We start from the raw sequence: 18,866 nt of genomic DNA, 5'->3' as shown, positions 1-18,866 counted from the left end.
AGCGTTTGACACCAGTCTGGCTTCCTCAGAGCCATCTCTGAGTTAACAGAACCTCTGACAATCCTGTTTATATCTGTCAGCCAGGACTCCCTGACTGGGGCTGTTAACCTGGTCCAAACAGGGAACTCATATTCTATGAAGTCCATCTGGTTGACCTCCTTGCAATCACTACATTGCCTTTGTCCTTTTAGCTGGTTGGGCCATGAGTTGCTGATCTAGTGTATTGAGACCTTCAAAGTGGCTTTACTCTGACTCGGGACTGAAGTTCACTCTCCATGTGCAGTCTTTATTGGCTACTCTCCATAATGAGAACCAGCTTAGGTTCCAGGAAATAAGACCCTCCTAAGATGTTGAAGACACAAGATTGGAATCTGGCTCTAAAACCCGAACACACTTGTGGACAAACCAATGCACAGAGATCAATCTCTGCAAAATGAATGCAGTGGTTTAAAAAGAAACAGCTCAGACATTCTGCCACTAGCCTTCACCAACTGTAGCTACATTCCAGGTCTGATCACAGAGAATGGATTGTGGTTTTGTAGTTAACCATTAACAACTTTCTATCGATAACCCAAACATGATCATACCAGCAGGTAATTCAGTTCCGTAATCTCTAGAAATGTCACAAACAATTGTCAGGAATTATTAACAAGCTACTCAATTGAATGCATTCATATTGGCTGGGATTTTCTACATCGGTTCTGCCTGGTCCATAACATTCTGCCATCTATAATGAGTGCAGAAGGGGAAAACCGCACTCGTTAGTTGGTAAGGCCACAAGTTTTTTTTTTGCATTTTCAGTGGGAGAAAAGTAAAGATTGTAACATTGGAATTGAAGAAAGAGAATCTCCATACACATTCCTTAAGCAGGTCATGATGAAGCTGAGAGATGCCAAATACTGATGTCAGTTAGTGTGGAGGAACACTCAAGAAAGGCAATAGTCATACACTGAAGTAGGAGAATATAAGACAGTTTAGGGTCGGGGGGTGCTGCTGATTGGCATTGTCACTGGACTACTGATCCAGAGGTCTGCACTAACACTGGGGAGGCATAGGTTTAAATACCACCAGAGCAGATAGTGAAATCTGAATTCAGTTAACACATCTGAGCGTAATAAAAGTTAGTCTAGTGTTGACTCACATAATCACTCATTGTTTGTAAAAAAACAATTTTGTTTTGTTAATGTCCTTCACAAAATCTGCCATCCTTACCTTGTCAGGCTTGCATGTGACTCCAGACCCACAGCAATGTGATTGGCCCTCTGGACGTGGCCATATTAAACCACAGAGTTCAAGGGAAACAAATGTGGGCCTTGCCAGTGACTCTCACTCCCCACCAAAACAAAACAGTAATTGGATCATGTGGTTGTTGTGCCTCAAATTTCAGTCCCTGAAAAACAAGGAAACATTCAGGAAAAGGGAATGTTTCTGAGTATCGAAACTCTTAAGTTATGAGGAGAAACCAGTTATGAGGAAAATCTGGCTTTTCCCAAACTAAAAAAGGAGCACCTGAAAGGTGAGATAACCAGGCGGAGAGCTGGATGAACACAGCAGGCCAAGCAGCATCAGAGGAGCAGGAAGGATGACGTTTCAGGCCTAGACCCACCTGAAAGGTGAATTTATTTAAAGCAATAAAGGTTCTTAATAGGTATTTAAGACTGTAACTGAAATGGAAAAGATAAATCTGGAATACTATTTTAGGTTGCTGGGCAAAACGAAGTAAAAGTCTAATTTAGGGCTGCTGTAAAGAAATCCTCTTCACTGAAAAAATAATGAACATGTGAAAATTAACCAGCCAGATAGTGTAAGTGAGAAAAGAAACTGACATAATCTAAAATAACAAGTAGGTACAGCAAAGGCAGGACATTAAGGTCATTCTGGATGGCTGAATTAAAATGGGCTGAACGACTGTTCATCATTCTCTTGAGAATTCAAGACTAGACAAATGGGAAGTCATTCTGGGTTCCTGTCCGTGCTGCTGACTTAGTAATTGCTGCTGTGAAATATTTGGTTATGGGTGAAGACTGGATTTGCCTTTGCATTACATTTTCTGTTAACTGTCTCACTATCCAGATCTCACTCCCTGGTGGCAATGTAATGAAGGAAACCTGAAATGTTTGTAAGACGAGCTTTAATTTTAAATCTAATTGTGATAGTAAATGTGGAACTTTGATATTCTCGGTTGATGCGGTTAGATACTCTTTTTCCTGATAGGTTAGTTTGAACAGGTTTCTGTTCCATTCATTCAGACACTGAAGGATTCAGAGAGCCAACACAGGATGACTTCTCAACACCACCCTCCTCACCACCATGGTACCAGAAGGACAACCATTCCACTTCACAGTGGCAACCTGCTGATAACCTCTGCACACCAAAGGGCAAAGAGCAAGGCGAGGACTACCTGGAACAGCTACTTGATGAGGACAATCTGGAGCAACCCCTAACTCCAATTAACGTGGGAACATCAGTCAAGGACAGGTACAAAGATTGAGAACCAATCTGCTTTACTTATTAGTTACACTCCAATCCCACCTACCCTTTTATTCTCCATTTATCTCTCTATCTCTGGTTTGGTCAGATACACCAGCGACATTCTATGCTATAACATCCACTTAGCTATGTAGGCCAGCATGCTGTTTGACTGTGGCTAAACATGATTCTCTTCTTACCCAATCCTTCAACTTACGCAAAGGGTAACTGGGCAGCAGTAATGTCTAGTTACCTTCTACAGGGCAACGGAGCAAATGCCTGCCAAAGAACAGTGAGGATACAGCAGCTTACTTAGCCTAGCCTTTCTTTCAGTACAGCCCTGAGCCTTTCTATTGCTCATGGTGCCTTACTGTATCATCAGTGAATGTAAAACCATGAATATGGGCAGAATTTTCACATTAGGGTGGCATACTGCCTCGCAGCGCCAGGGACCCGGGTTTGATTCCACCCTTGGGTGACTATCCGTGTGGAGTTTGCACATTCTCCCCATGTCTGCATGGGTCTCCTCCAGGTGCTGTAGCTTCCTCCCTCAGCTTAAAGACATGCAGGTTAGGTGGGTTGGCCATGCTACATCGCCCGTAGTGTTCAGGGATGTGTAGGTTTAAATGTGTTCTGAGGGCTGGATCGGGGTGGGATGCTGTGCCATCTATCTCCTGATTTGCACCAAATCTCATTCACTCGCTAAATCCCTCCATGCGTCACTCCTCCCTATGTCTATAATCTCCTCTAGCTCCTTAAACCTCCATTATATCTGTGCTCCTCTCATCCTAATTTCCTGAGCATCTCCGTTTTAATCACTCCATCACTGGTGGCTGTGCCTTCAGCTACAAGCACCCCATGTTATGGAATTCTCATCCTAAATCTCTCCCTCTCCCTCTCCCTCTCCCTCTCCTTGTTCTTCAAACTCACACATAATAGAACTGTGCAATACAGAAAGAGGCCATTCGGCCGCTGTGTCTACACTGGCTCTCAGATTGAGTGTTACAACTTAGAGCCATTCTTCTGCCTTCCCCCAAGGTCCTGAATACTATTTCAGTTTAAATAAGAATCCAGTGCCTTCCTGAATACCTCAACTGAGCCTCCATTCACCTTATTTCCAGGATGTGCATGCCGATCCCTGGCTAGTCACTGTGTCAATAAGTTCTTTTTCTGATATCACATTTGCTTCTTTTGCAAATGACCTTAAATCTGTGCCCTGTCATCTCGATCCTTTTATGAGTGGGAACAGTTTATCCTTGTCTATACTTTAGCCTAATGATTTTAAAAACTTCGTTCGTTTTTTTTTTACTAATTCATGGGATGATGGCATCGCTGGCTGAGCCAACAATTCTTGCCTATCCCAAAGGACAGTTAAGAGCCAACCATATTGCTGTGGGCCTGGAGTCACACGTGGCCCAGACCAAGTACCTTTTACCTTCCCTAAAGGTCCTTTAGGGCAGCACAGTGGCTCAGTGGTTAGCACTGCAGCCTCACAGCACCAGGGACCCGGGTTCAATTCCAGCCTCGGGCAACTGTCTGTGCGGAGTTTGCACATTCCTCCCGTGTCTGCGTGGGTTTCCTCCGGGTGCTCCGGTTTCCGCCCACAGTCCAAAGATGTGCTGCCTACGTGGATTGGCCATGCTAAATTGCCCATAGTGTTCAGGGATGTGTGGGTTATAGGGGGAGGGGTCTAGGTGGGATGCTCCAAGGGGTGGTGTGGACTTGTTGGGCCGAAGGAAAAATCTCATTCACTCGCTAAATCCCTCCATGCGTCACTCCTCCCTATGTCTATAATCTCCTCTAGCTCCATAAACCTCCATTATATCTGTGCTCCTCTCATCCTAATTTCCTGAGCATCTCCGTTTTAATCACTCCATCACTGGTGTCTGTGCCTTCAGCTACAAGCACCCCATGTTATGGAATTCTCATCCTGTTTCCACACTGTATGGAACCTAATCTAATCTAATTAAAGGACATTGGTGAACCAGGTAGATTATCCACTGACAATGGACAACAGATTCCTGGTCATCATTAGACTCTTAATTCCAGATTTTTAATGAATTCAAATTCCACCATATGCCATGACAGGATTCAAACCCTTGAACATTATCTGGGCCTCTGGATTAACAGTCCAGTGATAATACCACTCAACCATCATCTCCTGCTCTCAACTTGGTCTTCTCCTTTTCCAAGAAAAACAAACCTAACTTCTCCAATCTACTTGATCGTTGAAGTTTCTCAGTCCTGCAAACATTCTCATAAATCTCCCCTGTACAGCATCCAATGTGTTCACATTCCTTCCTAAAGTGTGGCACCCAGAACTGTACAGAATACTGCAGCTGAGATCTAACCAGTGGCCTATGCATGTTCAGTGTAAAATGCTCTTTAAAGTTGACCTCTCTGACTACATTCTCCAGTTACCTTCGCTAACATCCCCTCATCTGACTCACTCTTGGTGTGTTATCGTGATAACACCTTGAAACTTTTCATAAAAGCTGAAAGAAGTGCGGATGCTGTAAATCAGCAACAAAAACAGAAGTTGCTGGAAAAGCTCAGCAGGTCTGGCAGCATCTGTGAAGGAGAAAGCAGAGTTAATGTTTCGTGTCTGGTGACCCATCCATTCTGAGGAATGTTTTTTTTCCTTCATCGATGCTGCCAGACCTGCTGTGCTTTCCTATCAACTTTGTTTTTGTTGGAACTTTGTATATTGTGTTACAGATAAATACAAGTCACAGTTGATATCATTGTATCTCACGTAGTGTCCTCCACATCAGGTTGCAGAAACTGAAAGATGGTGAGGAGCAGTGGAAGAATAAAATAAACAAGAGGCAGGGTGGTGTTCATGTCCCATTAACTGAACGCTGCAGTCAGCTCCAACAAGCCGAAGGTGCCTGGAAGAAAAAGGTAACAGAATGATGGCAGGTCCGAGTTTAAATGTGAGAGCTCAGTCATGTGGATTCCAGCCTTGTAATGTACACTCCTTTGTTGAGGAATATTCATAAGGAAATGGAACTTGGGCTTGGAGGTACCCGCTGGTCATCACTGGTTTGTGAGACATTCTGCAATATGGTTCATAAATACCTGGAGAACTGAATGAGAATCTTTGTAATTAATCTTCCATTAATGGGAACTACAGAAGATATTACATATCAACCTAAATATATCACAATGCCTCGTTGGTAAGAGCACCCTGCTGATATCCCTGGTTTAAATTTATATCTTAGTCAAGTTTATTTTCCCAGCAGTAACAAAATCATAGAATTGTTACAGTGTAGAAAGGCGATTCTGCCCACCATGCCTGCACTGGCTCTCTGAATGAGCTTCTCCCTCCGTGCCGTTCTCCTATTTCTTTCCTGTGACCAAGGACATAGTCACTTCACAAAATAACCAGCTAGTTCCCTTCTGAGTGATTCAATTGAGCCTGCCTCCGGCCCACTCTCTGGCAGTGGAAGCCAAACTCTTACAACTCATTGTCTGAGAAATCTCCACAGGAGTGAAAGATATTTTAGACTTCTTGTTCTCTGTTGGTAACGTGCGCGGGCGCGCGAGTGTACGCGTGTGTGTGTGTGCGTGCGTGCGATTCTATAATTAAATCATTGATTTTATGATGTGTCTTTAATGTTAAATGTTTAAAATATTACTTTGCGTGTTTATGTAAGTGTGAATATCTGTGTCTGTGTCTGTGTGTGTCTAGAAATAGACAGATTCTATACTTGAGCCACTGATTTTATGATGTGCCATATTTACCAGAAACCAGACCCTGTAAAATTCAGGAAATGTCAAATTATGCAGTTTGTCCCTTTCAAGTTGTGATTGCAGTATTACTGCATTAAGCCCAGGTTGACTGATAGCTCAGCTTTTAAAGCAGTGAACTGCTGAGTTGTGAACTCCAAGACAGCTTTTGGGTTGAACCCAGGTCTGTACTGAATTAACTGATTGATGACAGCTGGTAGAGGTATTACATTTTAGCTTCTGTATCCATGAGCTTGGAAAGGAACGATTGATAAGGATTAAATGTTGCAAAGTATTCAAATTTTTTGGTGCTCACATATCAGGCAAATCTATTCATCAATCCTGATTCTATTTGAAGCAAGCCATCCAAACACCTGCAGTATGCAGCCACATCACAGGTGGGCTCCTTTTGAAGATAGTCAAAACAGTCTTACTCATGTCAGTGAAATAGCTGGAGAAACCAGTGCTTAAACTTACAATCATAACCTCAGTCTTCTTTGTTTGGAATCTGATCACCACCATTCAAAAGTTCCTGGGCAGATAAGAGATGAAAATGGAAGGTTAATTCATGGAATTTCATTACTGTCATTATTGAGGAAACATACAGGAGAGAGCAGGGTAGAGGGCAGAGGGCACACAGGGTAGAGGACAAAGGGCACACAGGGTAGAGGGCAAAGAGCACACAGAGTTCAGGGCAGAGGGTACATGGGGTAGAGGCCAGAGGGGCGCACACAGTTCAGGACTGAGAGCAACATGGTAGAGGACAGAGGGCATACAGGGTACAGGGCAGAGGATACTCTGAAGCAGTGGATTCTGGGACTGGCCAATAGGACAGTGTTGCTGTTGATTCCTGCAAGACAACTTCGCAAACACAAGACTGGATACAAAGTGCTTGGGACGTCTTGTGGTCATATATATAAATGCACCTGTTCTTAATCATTCTGTAGCTCACTGTTCACCTGAGGCTGCATTCCGTTCCAGTGATGTAGTACAGTTGTGAAAAGAGGATGAGGATCACTCGTTCTTGTTGTTTCCGATAAGAATGTTGCAAACGTCAGAGTACTTTTCCACGCTTAAAACACCAATGGGCTCGGTCTGATCCTTCAGGCTTCAGCTATTGTGGTCTGTTGTGAACATTCAAAGACCGATTTGCCAGTTGAGGAACTCAGCTGAAAACCAGGCCAAGAGAGAACTTACTTCCTTCGCCTTAACCTCCATTGAACACACCCTCCCCACCGCCACCCCCAAATCTGGCTCAACAGCCAGTATGCTTTGCTAATTTGATGTATATGTTCACCATCTTATCTGAGAACTCTTTCCTTCTGGTATATTTCTGTCTCGATCTTCTTTCCTTTTCTTCGTGACTATAGGGAGAAGATGGGTGTCTGAGTGATGCAGAGCAGCCTCAGTACTGGGTAAGAGCACTAATCCAAAATTAAGGCCATTGGGGAAAAACAGGACATGATGTAAACCGGGAGTGAAGTCTGTTGCATGATTGGACAAAAATGCTTTTCAGTTGGTCAAACCCGTCACAACCCCTCTGCCACTAAACATCCCATTCCCTACACAGAACACCACTCCTTCCTTGAAACTGTGAACTACAGGAACAGGCAGCATCAGTTCTCTATCATAACCTATCATTCATGGGCTTATAATCATTGATTTTTTTTGAACATCTTCCTCCTTTCATTGCCAGCTGTTGGTGTTTCCCTCAACCTGATTGATTCTCTTGCTGTTTACTGCACAAGTAACTATGACACAGTAACACATAAATTAAAACTGTTAGTTCAATTACAGCTGTGATGAAAACAGACCCACAGTCCAAGGGACACAGCAGTCATACATAGTAGTAAATTCCTAAGCAAGCTTTAAAATCTCAATGCAATTAGGAAAGTAAAACTCGCCATCACTTCAAACAACTCCCTATTTAATTTAAGGCTACGGGGTGGGACTGGATAAAGCTGAGATGTTTCTCAAAGTAGCCTCTACACCACTTATTGAAAGAACAAAGCGTGAATTAAATAAATCTGAGTCTCTGAGTTATTCTCCAGTCCGCAGCCAACATTGGGAAGACAGGTCTGTGTTTTGTAGCCGACAGTCCTATTACTCTATCTCTCACCTTTCTACTGATCTGATGAAAAGTGACAACCTGCAGTTCTGATGGAAACTAAATCGCTGACTGGTTGAACACTAACAAGCTGACCCTTGGGCTGAAACACTGACTTCTCGGTTTAAAGACTAATTGTTCGCACGGGTGCATTCCTTGGTCCTTTCATTTCAGTTCTCACCCATCATACTGCATACGCTCCAGAACTAGTCCCACTGCATTTTTAAAACAAATGGCTGAATGTTTGGTTAGTTTCTGATCATTTCATAACATCTCATCTCTGCTGAGAAACACATTTCATTATCCCAATGAGAGATGATCTCATGTCCTTTTAATTTATTTATTTATTTTCCCCAATCAATCATGGATATTATTATGCACCTCTGGAACACGGGTAACTTGAACCCAGACCTTCTGTTCAAGGGGTAGGGACACTATCACTGTGCCATAAGAGGGTCTTTTACCCTAACTATAGAATGATGGGTAAAGTTGGAAAAAATTGGGGAAAGTAAAAAATGAAGGGTTCCATATACTATAGAAGTGACAGGGGATGTGTTAAAGGAGTCACTGGGAAAGTCAATAGCTGTTAGAGTGCACATCTGTAGGACATTTTTTGTCATCGCTTCATTTTATATCTGTGGAAGTGTAGCTTTGTGAAAGGCAACACCTTCAGGAGAATTGGTGAAGAAATCGTGGTTGTGGGAGTGAGGGATGAGAAAACTAAGGTAGAAGTTTTTTTTTAAATTCAATCATGGGATGTGAACTTCTCTGGCCTGGCCAGCATTTATTGCCTATCCCTAATTGCCCAGAGAGTAATTAAGAGTCGACCACATTGGGCTGGAGTCACATGTCAGCCAGACCAGTTAAGGATGATAGATTTCCTTCCCTGACCAGCAGCTCCTGTTGCCGACTCCCCGTGGAGACCAGCAGCTCCTGTTGCCGACTCCCCGTGGGGACCAGCAGCTCCTGTTGCCGACTCCCCGTGGGGACCAGCAGCTCCTGTTGCCGACTCCCCGTGGGGACCAGCAGCTCCTGTTGCCGACTCCCCGTGGGGACCAGCAGCTCCTGTTGCCGACTCCCCGTGGAGACCAGCAGCTCCTGTTGCCGACTCCCCGTGGAGACCAGCAGCTCCTGTTGCCGACTCCCCGTGGAGACCAGCAGCTCCTGTTGCCGACTCCCCGTGGAGACCAGCAGCTCCTGTTGCCGACTCCCCATGGAGACCAGCAGCTCCTGTTGATGATTCCCTTCTGAGACCAGAAGACCCTGTTCCTGAGCATTCGTGAACTAGATGGGTTTTTCTCTCAAGAATCATTTCATAGGCAGATGATACCAGGTTGTAGTCCAGCAGGTTTATTTGAAATCACAAGCTTTCAGAGCACAACCTCTTCACCAGGTGAAGGAGCAGCACTCCCCTTCAGGTGAACCTATTGGACTTTACCCTGGTGTGCTGTGACCTCTGACTTTGTCCACCCTAGTCCAACATTGGCATCTCCACATCATGGCAATTATTTCATAGTCATCAGTTGACCCTTAATTTCAGATTCTTTATTAAATTCAAATTCTACTATCTGCTGTGGTTGCATTTGAACCCAGGAGACTGGAGCATTAGCTGATTTTCCCAGATTAATAGTCTAGCAGTAATACCACTAGGCCATCACAATTATTGATGCTCCTGAGTTTCATCTCGTGGTTTAATATCAGAATAACAGCTACCCAACACCCTGGTCATTAGCTGGAATCCTTTATGATACAATTTTATATCTAAGATATTTCTTGTCCAGTGAAAATATATTCCCGACATCTGTAATTGGTATCAGTAGTCATGATCCAATAACTCTAGTGATTATAATTCTGGTTTTGCACTTTTAGCTATACATTGCCTTCCTGTTACTTTTAACTTCTGAGGTCATAGAAGATGATGCTTACAGTATTGGAGACTGCTATATAAAAAGGCTTTTGAGGGAAGCTCCTTCTACTATTTAAATAAATTAAGGGATTGTGTATGTATGTTGCTTTGCACTTCTCCCTGGCTGCCCTGTCATACCCTTTCTAACCTTTCTCCATTCTGTCTCTTCTGGTACCTGTAGGACCCAGTCTATTCCTCTGTCTATTCCCCTGTTTATAGACAATGCCAGTACATCTTGTATAAGCAGGTGAGCTCCTTCCCTATCCATGATTCATGCCTGTTGACATGTAAGCTGAGATACTAAATGCATGCTGCTGAGTGACATCTCAGCACTAACTACTTTGGGCTGTGGGTTTCAGATCTGATCGAAGCTTTACTATGTCAGTGAATCGGTCACAAGGTTACGATTGAGCTGATGCATTTTTCACATCTCCCTCCAGTTTTCCTTCGTCATTCTTCTGTCTCTTTCTCTCTCTGTTCCTGAAGGAAGCATTTTCTCACAAGCTCAGAGAAGCGACGTTCAGTCAGAATGGCCTTGAGTGTATGTGGAGACGAAAGGTGACCATTTAACCATTTTGTGTATTTGTTTTGAGTATTTGGGAAATAATGAATACCTGGGAATAGCCCACTCCCCTTTTTAATAAGGTTCCCAGACGACACTGGGAAAAATGGCCTCCTTTTCCCACTCCCACTGAGCATTAAGCATGATTTGCATAATCCTTGAGATTCGCACTGGAACAGAAGTGTGCAGTGTCCTTCATTCTGCATGTGGGTAATCCTATGTGTCAGGGTCTTCCAGAGAATGCAGGAGACCCAGGAATTGACACACAGCCAGTTCTGATTGTTGTCAGGGCCATGCCTCTATACCACTCTACCTCATGGCATAAGTAATAGAGATGGTTCAGTTTGGCAATGCGGAAGATGAGGTGGTTTGTTTGCTACAACAGAGTGCCAGCAGCGTCAGCCGTGCCGACATTGATTCTCCAGAGGATCTGCCACTGGGATTCAGATCCATTAATGTCAGGAGTACGGGCATTGGCTATTGGTAACATCCCCTCAGAAATCTTTTTACATTATTTGTTCATTACTGGCAAGTCCTGCAGCATTTGCTGCCCATCCTTGGGAGCAGTTAAGAGCCAAACACATTGTTGTTGGCCTGGAGTTACATGTAGACCACAGCATGCAAAGTTTCATCCCCTAAAGGAATAATTAATGAATCAGATGAGTATTTTTATGGTAATAAAGTTTTCATGTATCATTGGGACCAATTTTCAATTGCATATTATTATTAACTGAGTTAAATTTTCGCCAGCTACCCTATTGGGATTTGAGCCTGTCGCACCCAGAGCACTGGTTTGGGTCTCTGTATTACTGCCTTCCTTATATTTATGTGTAAAAGAACTACAATCTAATCAAGAGGTTGGAAAAGTAAAATTCACAACATTGAAACTTTACACCACAGGTTTGCATTATGGGGGTAACTTTGCATTGCTACTATGTCTTATGATACTTAAATTTGATTCTGACCGCACAGAGGCCATTGTTTTGCAATGTGCCTTCCAAGTGATTAAACTTCCCACTTGGAGGATTGCTCAAAAATTACCCCACAAGGGCTTATAATCACTCTCTGGTATCCAATTGTCTGCTTGAGTATGAGATAGATACACAGTTAGGTGTAAAGAATAGAGGATTGAGGGTGATCTGATTGAGCTGTTAAAAGGTTTAATTTGGTTTGAAAGGGCAGATTATGGAGAAATTCCTCTGGTGGGCAAATCAAGAAGCATGGTACATAATCTTAGAATTGCTGGAAAGTGAGACACCTTGCACCCATGAGGTCAAACACAAAAATGCCACATTCTAACAATCACAACAATCTATATCGTTGTAGAGGAGGATGCTGATTGGTTGGCAACTCCTTTCTGATTATCCAAGGCATTGCCATGGAGAAAACAATGGGGAACTGTCAGTTCTCCAACCTCTCAGGTGATTTAAAAATGATCAAAGTTTGAAGAGGTTCAATTTTTAAAGACAACAGGTCCCAGTTGATACATGTTACAGCTTCAGCTGCTTTATCAATGGCCTTCCCTCCAAGATAAAGTCCGAAGTGAGGATGTTCACTGGTGATTGCACTATGTTCAGCACTGTTTGTGATTCCTCAGATAATAAAGCAGTCTATGTCCAAATGCAACAAGATCTGAACAGTTTATCTGAAGAAGGGTCTAGACCCAAAACATTAGCCTTCCTGCTCCTCTGATGCTGCTTGGCCTGCTGTGCACATCCATCTCTACATCTTGTTTTCCAAGATCTGAATAATATCTCCTCCGACACTTCCACCATCTACAATCCGACCCCACCACCCAAGACATTTTTCCATCTCCACCTTTGTCTGCCTTCCGGAGAGACCGCTCTCTCCGTGAATCCCTTGTCCGCTCCATACTCCCCTCCAACCCCACCACACCCAGCACCTTCCCCTGCAACCACAGGAAATGCTACACTTGCCCCCACATCTCCTCCCTCACCCCTATCCCAGGACCCAAGATGACTTTCCATATTAAGCAGATGTTCACCTGTACATCTGCCAATGTGGTATACTGTATCCACTGTACCCGGTGTGGCTACTTCTACATTGGGAACCATTTTAACTCCCCCTCCCAATCCTCAGACGACATGTCCATCATGGGCCTCCTGCGCTGCCACAATGATGCCATCCGAAGGTTGCAGGAACAGCAACTCATATTCCGCTTGGGAACCCTGCAGCCCAATGGTATCAATGTGGACTTCACTCGCTTCAAAATCTCCCCTTCCCCCACTGTATCCCAAAACCAGCCCAGCTCGTCCCCTCCCCCCACTGCATCCCAAAACCAGCCCAGCCTGTCCCTGCCTCCCTAACCTGTTCTTCCTCTCACCTATCCCTTCCTCCCACCTCAAGCCGCACCTCCATTTCCTACCTACAGACCTCATCCCGCCTCGTTGACCTGTCCATCCTCCCCGGACTGACCTGTCCCCTCCCTACCTCCCCACCTATACTCTCCTCTCCATCTATCTTCTTTTCTCTCCATCTTCGGTCCGCCTCCCCCCCTCTCCCTATTTATTCCAGAACCCTCTCCCCATCCCCCTCTTTGATGAAGGGTCTAGGCCCGAAACGTCAGAATTTGTGCTCCTGAGATGCTGCTGGGCCTGCTGTGTTTATCCAGCTCCACAATTTGTTGATAAATGATATGGTCACGGGTGCAGGCTATAGGCTGGGATCAGTGATGAGTAACTCACCTTCTGTCCCCCCAGAACTTGACCACTATTTATGAAGTTACAAGTCAGGAGTGTGATAGAGCACTTTCCACTTGCTTGGATGGAGACAGCTCCAACAATATTAGTTGGACCTAGGACATGTCTTGAGCCATGTTCTGGAGTTGAAATGATTTACCTGCAACAACCACTATCATTATCCTTGTGACAGTTATGACACCAACCAGTGGAGACCTTTCCCCAGATTCCCTGACTCCAGTTATACTGTAGCAGCTTGAGGCCACACGCAGTCAAAATGCTGCCTTGATGTCAAAGGTAGCCACTCTCATCTCTGGATTCAGTTCTCTTTATCCATGTTACAATAGAAGCTGTATTGCAGTCAGGAGCTTCAAGAACCTGGCAGAATCGAAACTGAGCATCAGTGAGCAGATTATTGCTGAGCAAGTGCCATTTGATACTACTGTTGACAACCTCTTCTATTTGCAGGTGATTGAGAGCAGGCTGACAGGGCAATGATTGGATTTGACCTGCTTATTGTAGACAGGACTTACTTCAAACATTTTTTATGTTGTTGGGTTGGTGCCAGTGTTGCAGCTGTACTGGAGCAATGTGACTGAGGGCAGGACTAATTCTGGTGCAGAAGATTTTAGTACTGTCGTCAGAAAGTACAGGGCCCATGGTCCTTACATGAGCTATTTCCTTCAGCTGTTTTAGGATAGGTCAGAAATTGGTTAAAAGCTGGCAACTCCACAGAAGGCTGAGATGAATTAGCCACTCAGCACTTTTTGCTGAGCTTAGTGCAAGTGCTTCAGCCTTACCTTTTGCACCAAAGTGCTTGACTTGGCACCATTGAGCATGGGGATATTAATGGAACCTCCTCCTCCTGTTAGTTGTTTAACTGTACAACACTATTATAGTGGCAAAATTGCACAGCTTCAGTCTGATCCTTCGATGATGCTGTTTCCACTCTTTGGCATGCAAGTAGCTCTGTATTGCATCTTCACCAAGTTAAGACCTCATTTTTAGGTGTGCCTAGTGTTGCTCCTGGCATGCCTCCTTACACTCTTTGCACTTCGGGGTTAATCTCCTGGTTTGAAGGTAATGATTGACTGAGGGATCCACCAGGCCACTAGGTAATACATTTTTGATAAATGCAGTTCTGCCGGGGCTGATGGCCCGTAGCATGGCCTGGAGTCTGAAATAAAAAGAAAGTACTGGAGAAACTCAGCAGGTTTGGCAGCATCTGTTGGAGAGAGAAACAGAGTTGATGCTTCGAATCTAATATGCCATCTTCAGGACACCTGGAGTCTGTTCCATTGAGCACTGTGGTATTACCAGACAAAACAGTGGAGGGTTTCCACATTGTGAGGACAGGATTTTGTCTCTCAAGGATTCTGCAATGGTCACTCCTATTGATACTGTAAGGAGCGACTGCCAAGTAAACTGGCCAACGAGAGTTCAAGTTAGATTTTCCTTTCTGTTGCTTTTCTTTTTACAAATACTGTAGACTGTGTCTAGCAGTTGGTTCCTTTTGGGAGTCAACAAGCTTGGTCAGTACTGGTACTATCAAGCTTCTCTGGTGATGGTCATTGACATCTTTGCCACCCTCAGTGCTTCCTCCAAGTAACATTCAAATGTGAACTGATTTATCAGCTGAAGGGGTTGCATTGGTATTAAGCAGCACAAAATCTCTTTGCCCATGCATGACCTGTTGCCAAGAGATTCCATGGAGTCCACAACAGATGTTAAGTACTCCCAGAGCTATTCCCTCATGACTGTCTCGCTCTATGTTGCCACCTTGGCTGGGTTTGTCCTACTGTGAGACAAAACATGCCTAAGGATAGTGAGAGATAGTAGGAACTGCAGATGCTGGAGAACCATTTCTGAAGAAGGGTCCACGCCTGAAACATCAGCTTTCCTGTTTCTCTGCTGCTTGGCCTGCTGTGTTCATCCAGCTCTACACCTGGTTATCCTAAGGATAGTGATGCTGTTTTCTGAGACATTATAAAGGTATGACTCCAGGAGTATAATTATATGAGGATGTTCCTTGCTTATTATGTGGGACAGCTCTCCCCATTTTGACACAAGGAGGTCTTTGCAGCGTTAATGGGGCTGTGTTTACCATTTTAGTTTCGAATGCCTCGGTTAATGCTTACTGGAGCATTCTGTTTCAGTCCTTTCTTTGAAATATGTAGTGGTTTTGATAAGACTAAATATTTGTTTGGCCACTTCAGAGAGCAGTTATGATTCAGCTGTACTACTGTGGGGCTGGAGGCAGAGGTGGACCGATAAGAAAAGGATGGCAGGTAAAGGACATTGTTGGGTTTTTATGACAATCAGCAATGGCAATATGAATTCCAAAAAAAATTAGCTTTTTTTTAAAATTCTGGATTTTTTATTGAATTTAAATTTCACCACTTATCTTGGTGAGATTCAAACCTATAAATCCAGTCCTGAGGAAAGGTCACTGCACCTGAAACATTGACTCTGTTTTCTTTCAACAGATGCTGCCAGATCTGCTGAGTTTTACCAGCCATTTCTGTTTAGGTTCCCAGAATGTTTGCCTGAGGCTCTGGGTTATTAGCCGAGCAACATTACCACTTTATGCAGAAACTTGCGTATGTGATAGAGAGATTGCATCAACTCCCGAATTCACAAATACCAGTTTGTTTTGAAGAGTCGTGAACAGAAACATTTTCAGACCAGAGAGATAGACATTAAAACAGTGAGGTAATAGCTGGTCTGGTTAAACTCACTACCTCAGTGTGCTTGCTAAATCTGTTTTGAGTACAATAATCCTGCTACGAATGGTTTCAGGTTTATTTGGGAACTGATGATACCATTTGTCATAGCTCTGGAACCCTCAGGCAGTAGTTTCAGTCTTGAGCCTGTGGGTATGATTAGCTCTGGTATTCCCAGCATGAGAATTTATTGTTGCGCAAACAGTTTCAGAGACAGTAAATATCCTGTCAGCAACGTGGACTCTCAATGTACACTGACGGGGAACTGCTGCAGGCTTGATCCCTTTTATATCTTTAGCTCTCATCTATAACCTGCGACTTAAATACATGCAAGGTCTAAAGACCATGGGGCAAGGATTCTTTACTCCACTGTCCATCTGGTCTTTATAAACAATAAGGGAAGTGAGGTTAAATGAGGAGGTATTCATGAAATTTGCATGGCATGAAGCCTGTGATTTCCATCAACATGAGAAGTGCTTTGTCAGTTCTCTCCTTCTTCACATGAGATCTCCTTCCTCCAATGATACATTTTAATTCAGAAAGTGTCTGTTCAGCTGCTTCAGTTTCTTCCCTTCACTGTCACCACCCACTGCTGGAGGTCCTGGCACAATCTCTTGAGCTTCCTTGGTCAGTACCAATGCAGTTTTCATGCATTTCACCCTTGACTGTAGATGATACAAATATCTCTGCTAGGGGGCCTGCAATTTCTTCCCTAGCTTCCCACAATGTCCATGGATATGCTTGATTGGGTCCTAGGCATTTATCTACTTTTATGCATTTTAAGACCTCCAGCACCTCCTCTTCTGTAATGTTGACTAGTTTCAAGACATCACTATTTATTTCCCCAAGTTCCCTAGCATCCAGGTCTTTCTTCACAGTAAAAACTGACGCGAAATATTTGATTAATACTTCACCCATCTCTTGTGGTTCCACACATAGACAGCCATTGACCTTTAAGGGGCCCTATTCTCTCCTTAGTTGCACTTTTGCCCTTAATACACTTGCGGAATCTCTTTAGACCCTCCTTAACCTTATTTGCTGAAGCTATCTCATATCCCCTTTTTGTCCTTCTGATTTCCCTCTTAAGTATGCCCCCACTCCTCTCATACACCTCAAGGGATTCACTCGAACCCAGCTGTCTATACCTGTGCCTCCTTGTTTTTCTTGACCAGAGTCTCAATATCTCTCATCATCCCTATTCCTACCAGCCTTGCCCTTCACTCTAACTGGAACATACTGTTTCTGAAGTTTTGTTATCTCACTTTTGAAAGCTTCTCATTTGCCAGTCATCATTTTACCTGCGAACAGCCTCCCCCAGTCAACTCTTGAATGTTCTAGTCTAGTACCATTAAAATTGGCATGGCTCCAATTTAGAACTTTAATTTTTATATAAGGCTTACCCTTTTTGATAACGCTTTTAAATCTAATAGAATTAAGGTCACTGGTCCCAACGTGCTCCCCCACTGATACCTCAGTCACCCTGCCGAATTTCCCAAGAGAAGATCAAGTTTTGCTCCTTCTCTAGGTACCTCCACATTTTGAGGAAGAAAATTTTCTGGAGCACAATAAACAAAATCTTCCCCATCCAATCACTTAACACTATGGCAGGCCCAGTTTATGTTTGGCAAGTTGAAAGCACCTACTATTACAACACTATTACTCTTACAGATAACTGAGATCTCCTTATATTTCGAATGATCTATACATTGACATAATGGCTATGTTGAAGTTTCGTCTTTACAAGGCATTTTCTGTAAACTTTCAATTTTTTGAGTACTCTGCCCGAAGACAGACGTGACCCAGAGCCACAATCTCTGCCAAGGGTAAAACAATGAGGCAGGTCTCAAATCCAGCCCAGCTGGAATGAGGATTGAACCCTGTGCTGTTGGCACCAATATGATGCTCACCGGCCCCAAGCCAACTGAATCAACCAATTTCCCAAGAGGTCCAAATACTTGTGACTTGTACACGTGTGTTGAAGCCTGAACAATAATGTTTGAAGCTCCAATGCCTTTCCATCACATGGCTGACCTGGAATCTCTCTACTCTTACCAGTTGTCATTGGCATATGTGAGAAGGATTTGCAAGTTGACATGCAATCTTTATCAGAGATATTTCTAACTGGCCCCATTGAGGTAACTCTTGATGATAAAGCAGTGTGCTGCTATGGGAAACACTTTTGAGATTTCCCATCGATTAGGAAGCTTATGTTTCATTTGCTTGAGTGCACAATGGACAAGATGTTATTACCACAGTACACAGGTCCACATTAAGTAAGACTCCACATATTTTACAACAACTAACAGGCTTCGGGACTGGGGAAGCCTTTTGATCACCAGCGTGTTCATCTTAACTGTCAGAATAGGTGAACAATAGCAAAACGTTATAGTATCTAAAACAAAGTTATTAGTGAGGTGTCAAGAGAGCCAAAGAAAGGGTGAATGAATATAAGCAGAGTGCATGTGTATATTCAGTGGAAACCATATTATTCTGCATTTATATTTGTAGAACATGTAAAGGTAGTGTCATCTATGAATCACTGCGTGAATTCAATGACTGAAGGCCATAATTTGAGAGGTTCAGTCCTTAATCCAGTGTGAGTATGGTACACTGAAAGGACTTGGCTTTCCCAAACCTTTCCCAAAATTGCCAGCCAATTCAATGTGAT

The 18,866-nt window shown here is 43.6% G+C and overlaps 1 protein-coding gene across 7 annotated transcripts in view; it reads left to right on the top strand.

Annotated features, from left to right (window-relative positions):
* Window positions 1-18,866, top strand: part of LOC125466374 (supervillin-like) — a 137,050-nt gene that overhangs the window by 49,522 nt on the left and 68,662 nt on the right. For 3 of the 7 annotated variants that reach the window (XM_048560793.2, XM_059638675.1, XM_048560797.2), the window contains exons 3-7: window positions 2,250-2,478; window positions 5,244-5,373; window positions 7,572-7,616; window positions 10,396-10,461; window positions 10,701-10,772. In XM_048560793.2, the coding sequence (XP_048416750.2) occupies window positions 2,250-2,478; window positions 5,244-5,373; window positions 7,572-7,616; window positions 10,396-10,461; window positions 10,701-10,772 (542 nt within the window). The remainder of the gene's footprint in view (window positions 1-2,249; window positions 2,479-5,243; window positions 5,374-7,571; window positions 7,617-10,395; window positions 10,462-10,700; window positions 10,773-18,866) is intronic. The other 4 variants (XM_048560794.2, XM_059638676.1, XM_048560796.2 and 1 more) reach the window with 3 other exon arrangements.

This window comes from Stegostoma tigrinum, chromosome 31 (assembly GCF_030684315.1).
Source record: "Stegostoma tigrinum isolate sSteTig4 chromosome 31, sSteTig4.hap1, whole genome shotgun sequence".
Taxonomy (NCBI): Eukaryota; Metazoa; Chordata; class Chondrichthyes; order Orectolobiformes; family Stegostomatidae; genus Stegostoma; species Stegostoma tigrinum.
This window is presented reverse-complemented; position numbering and strand designations above follow the sequence as displayed.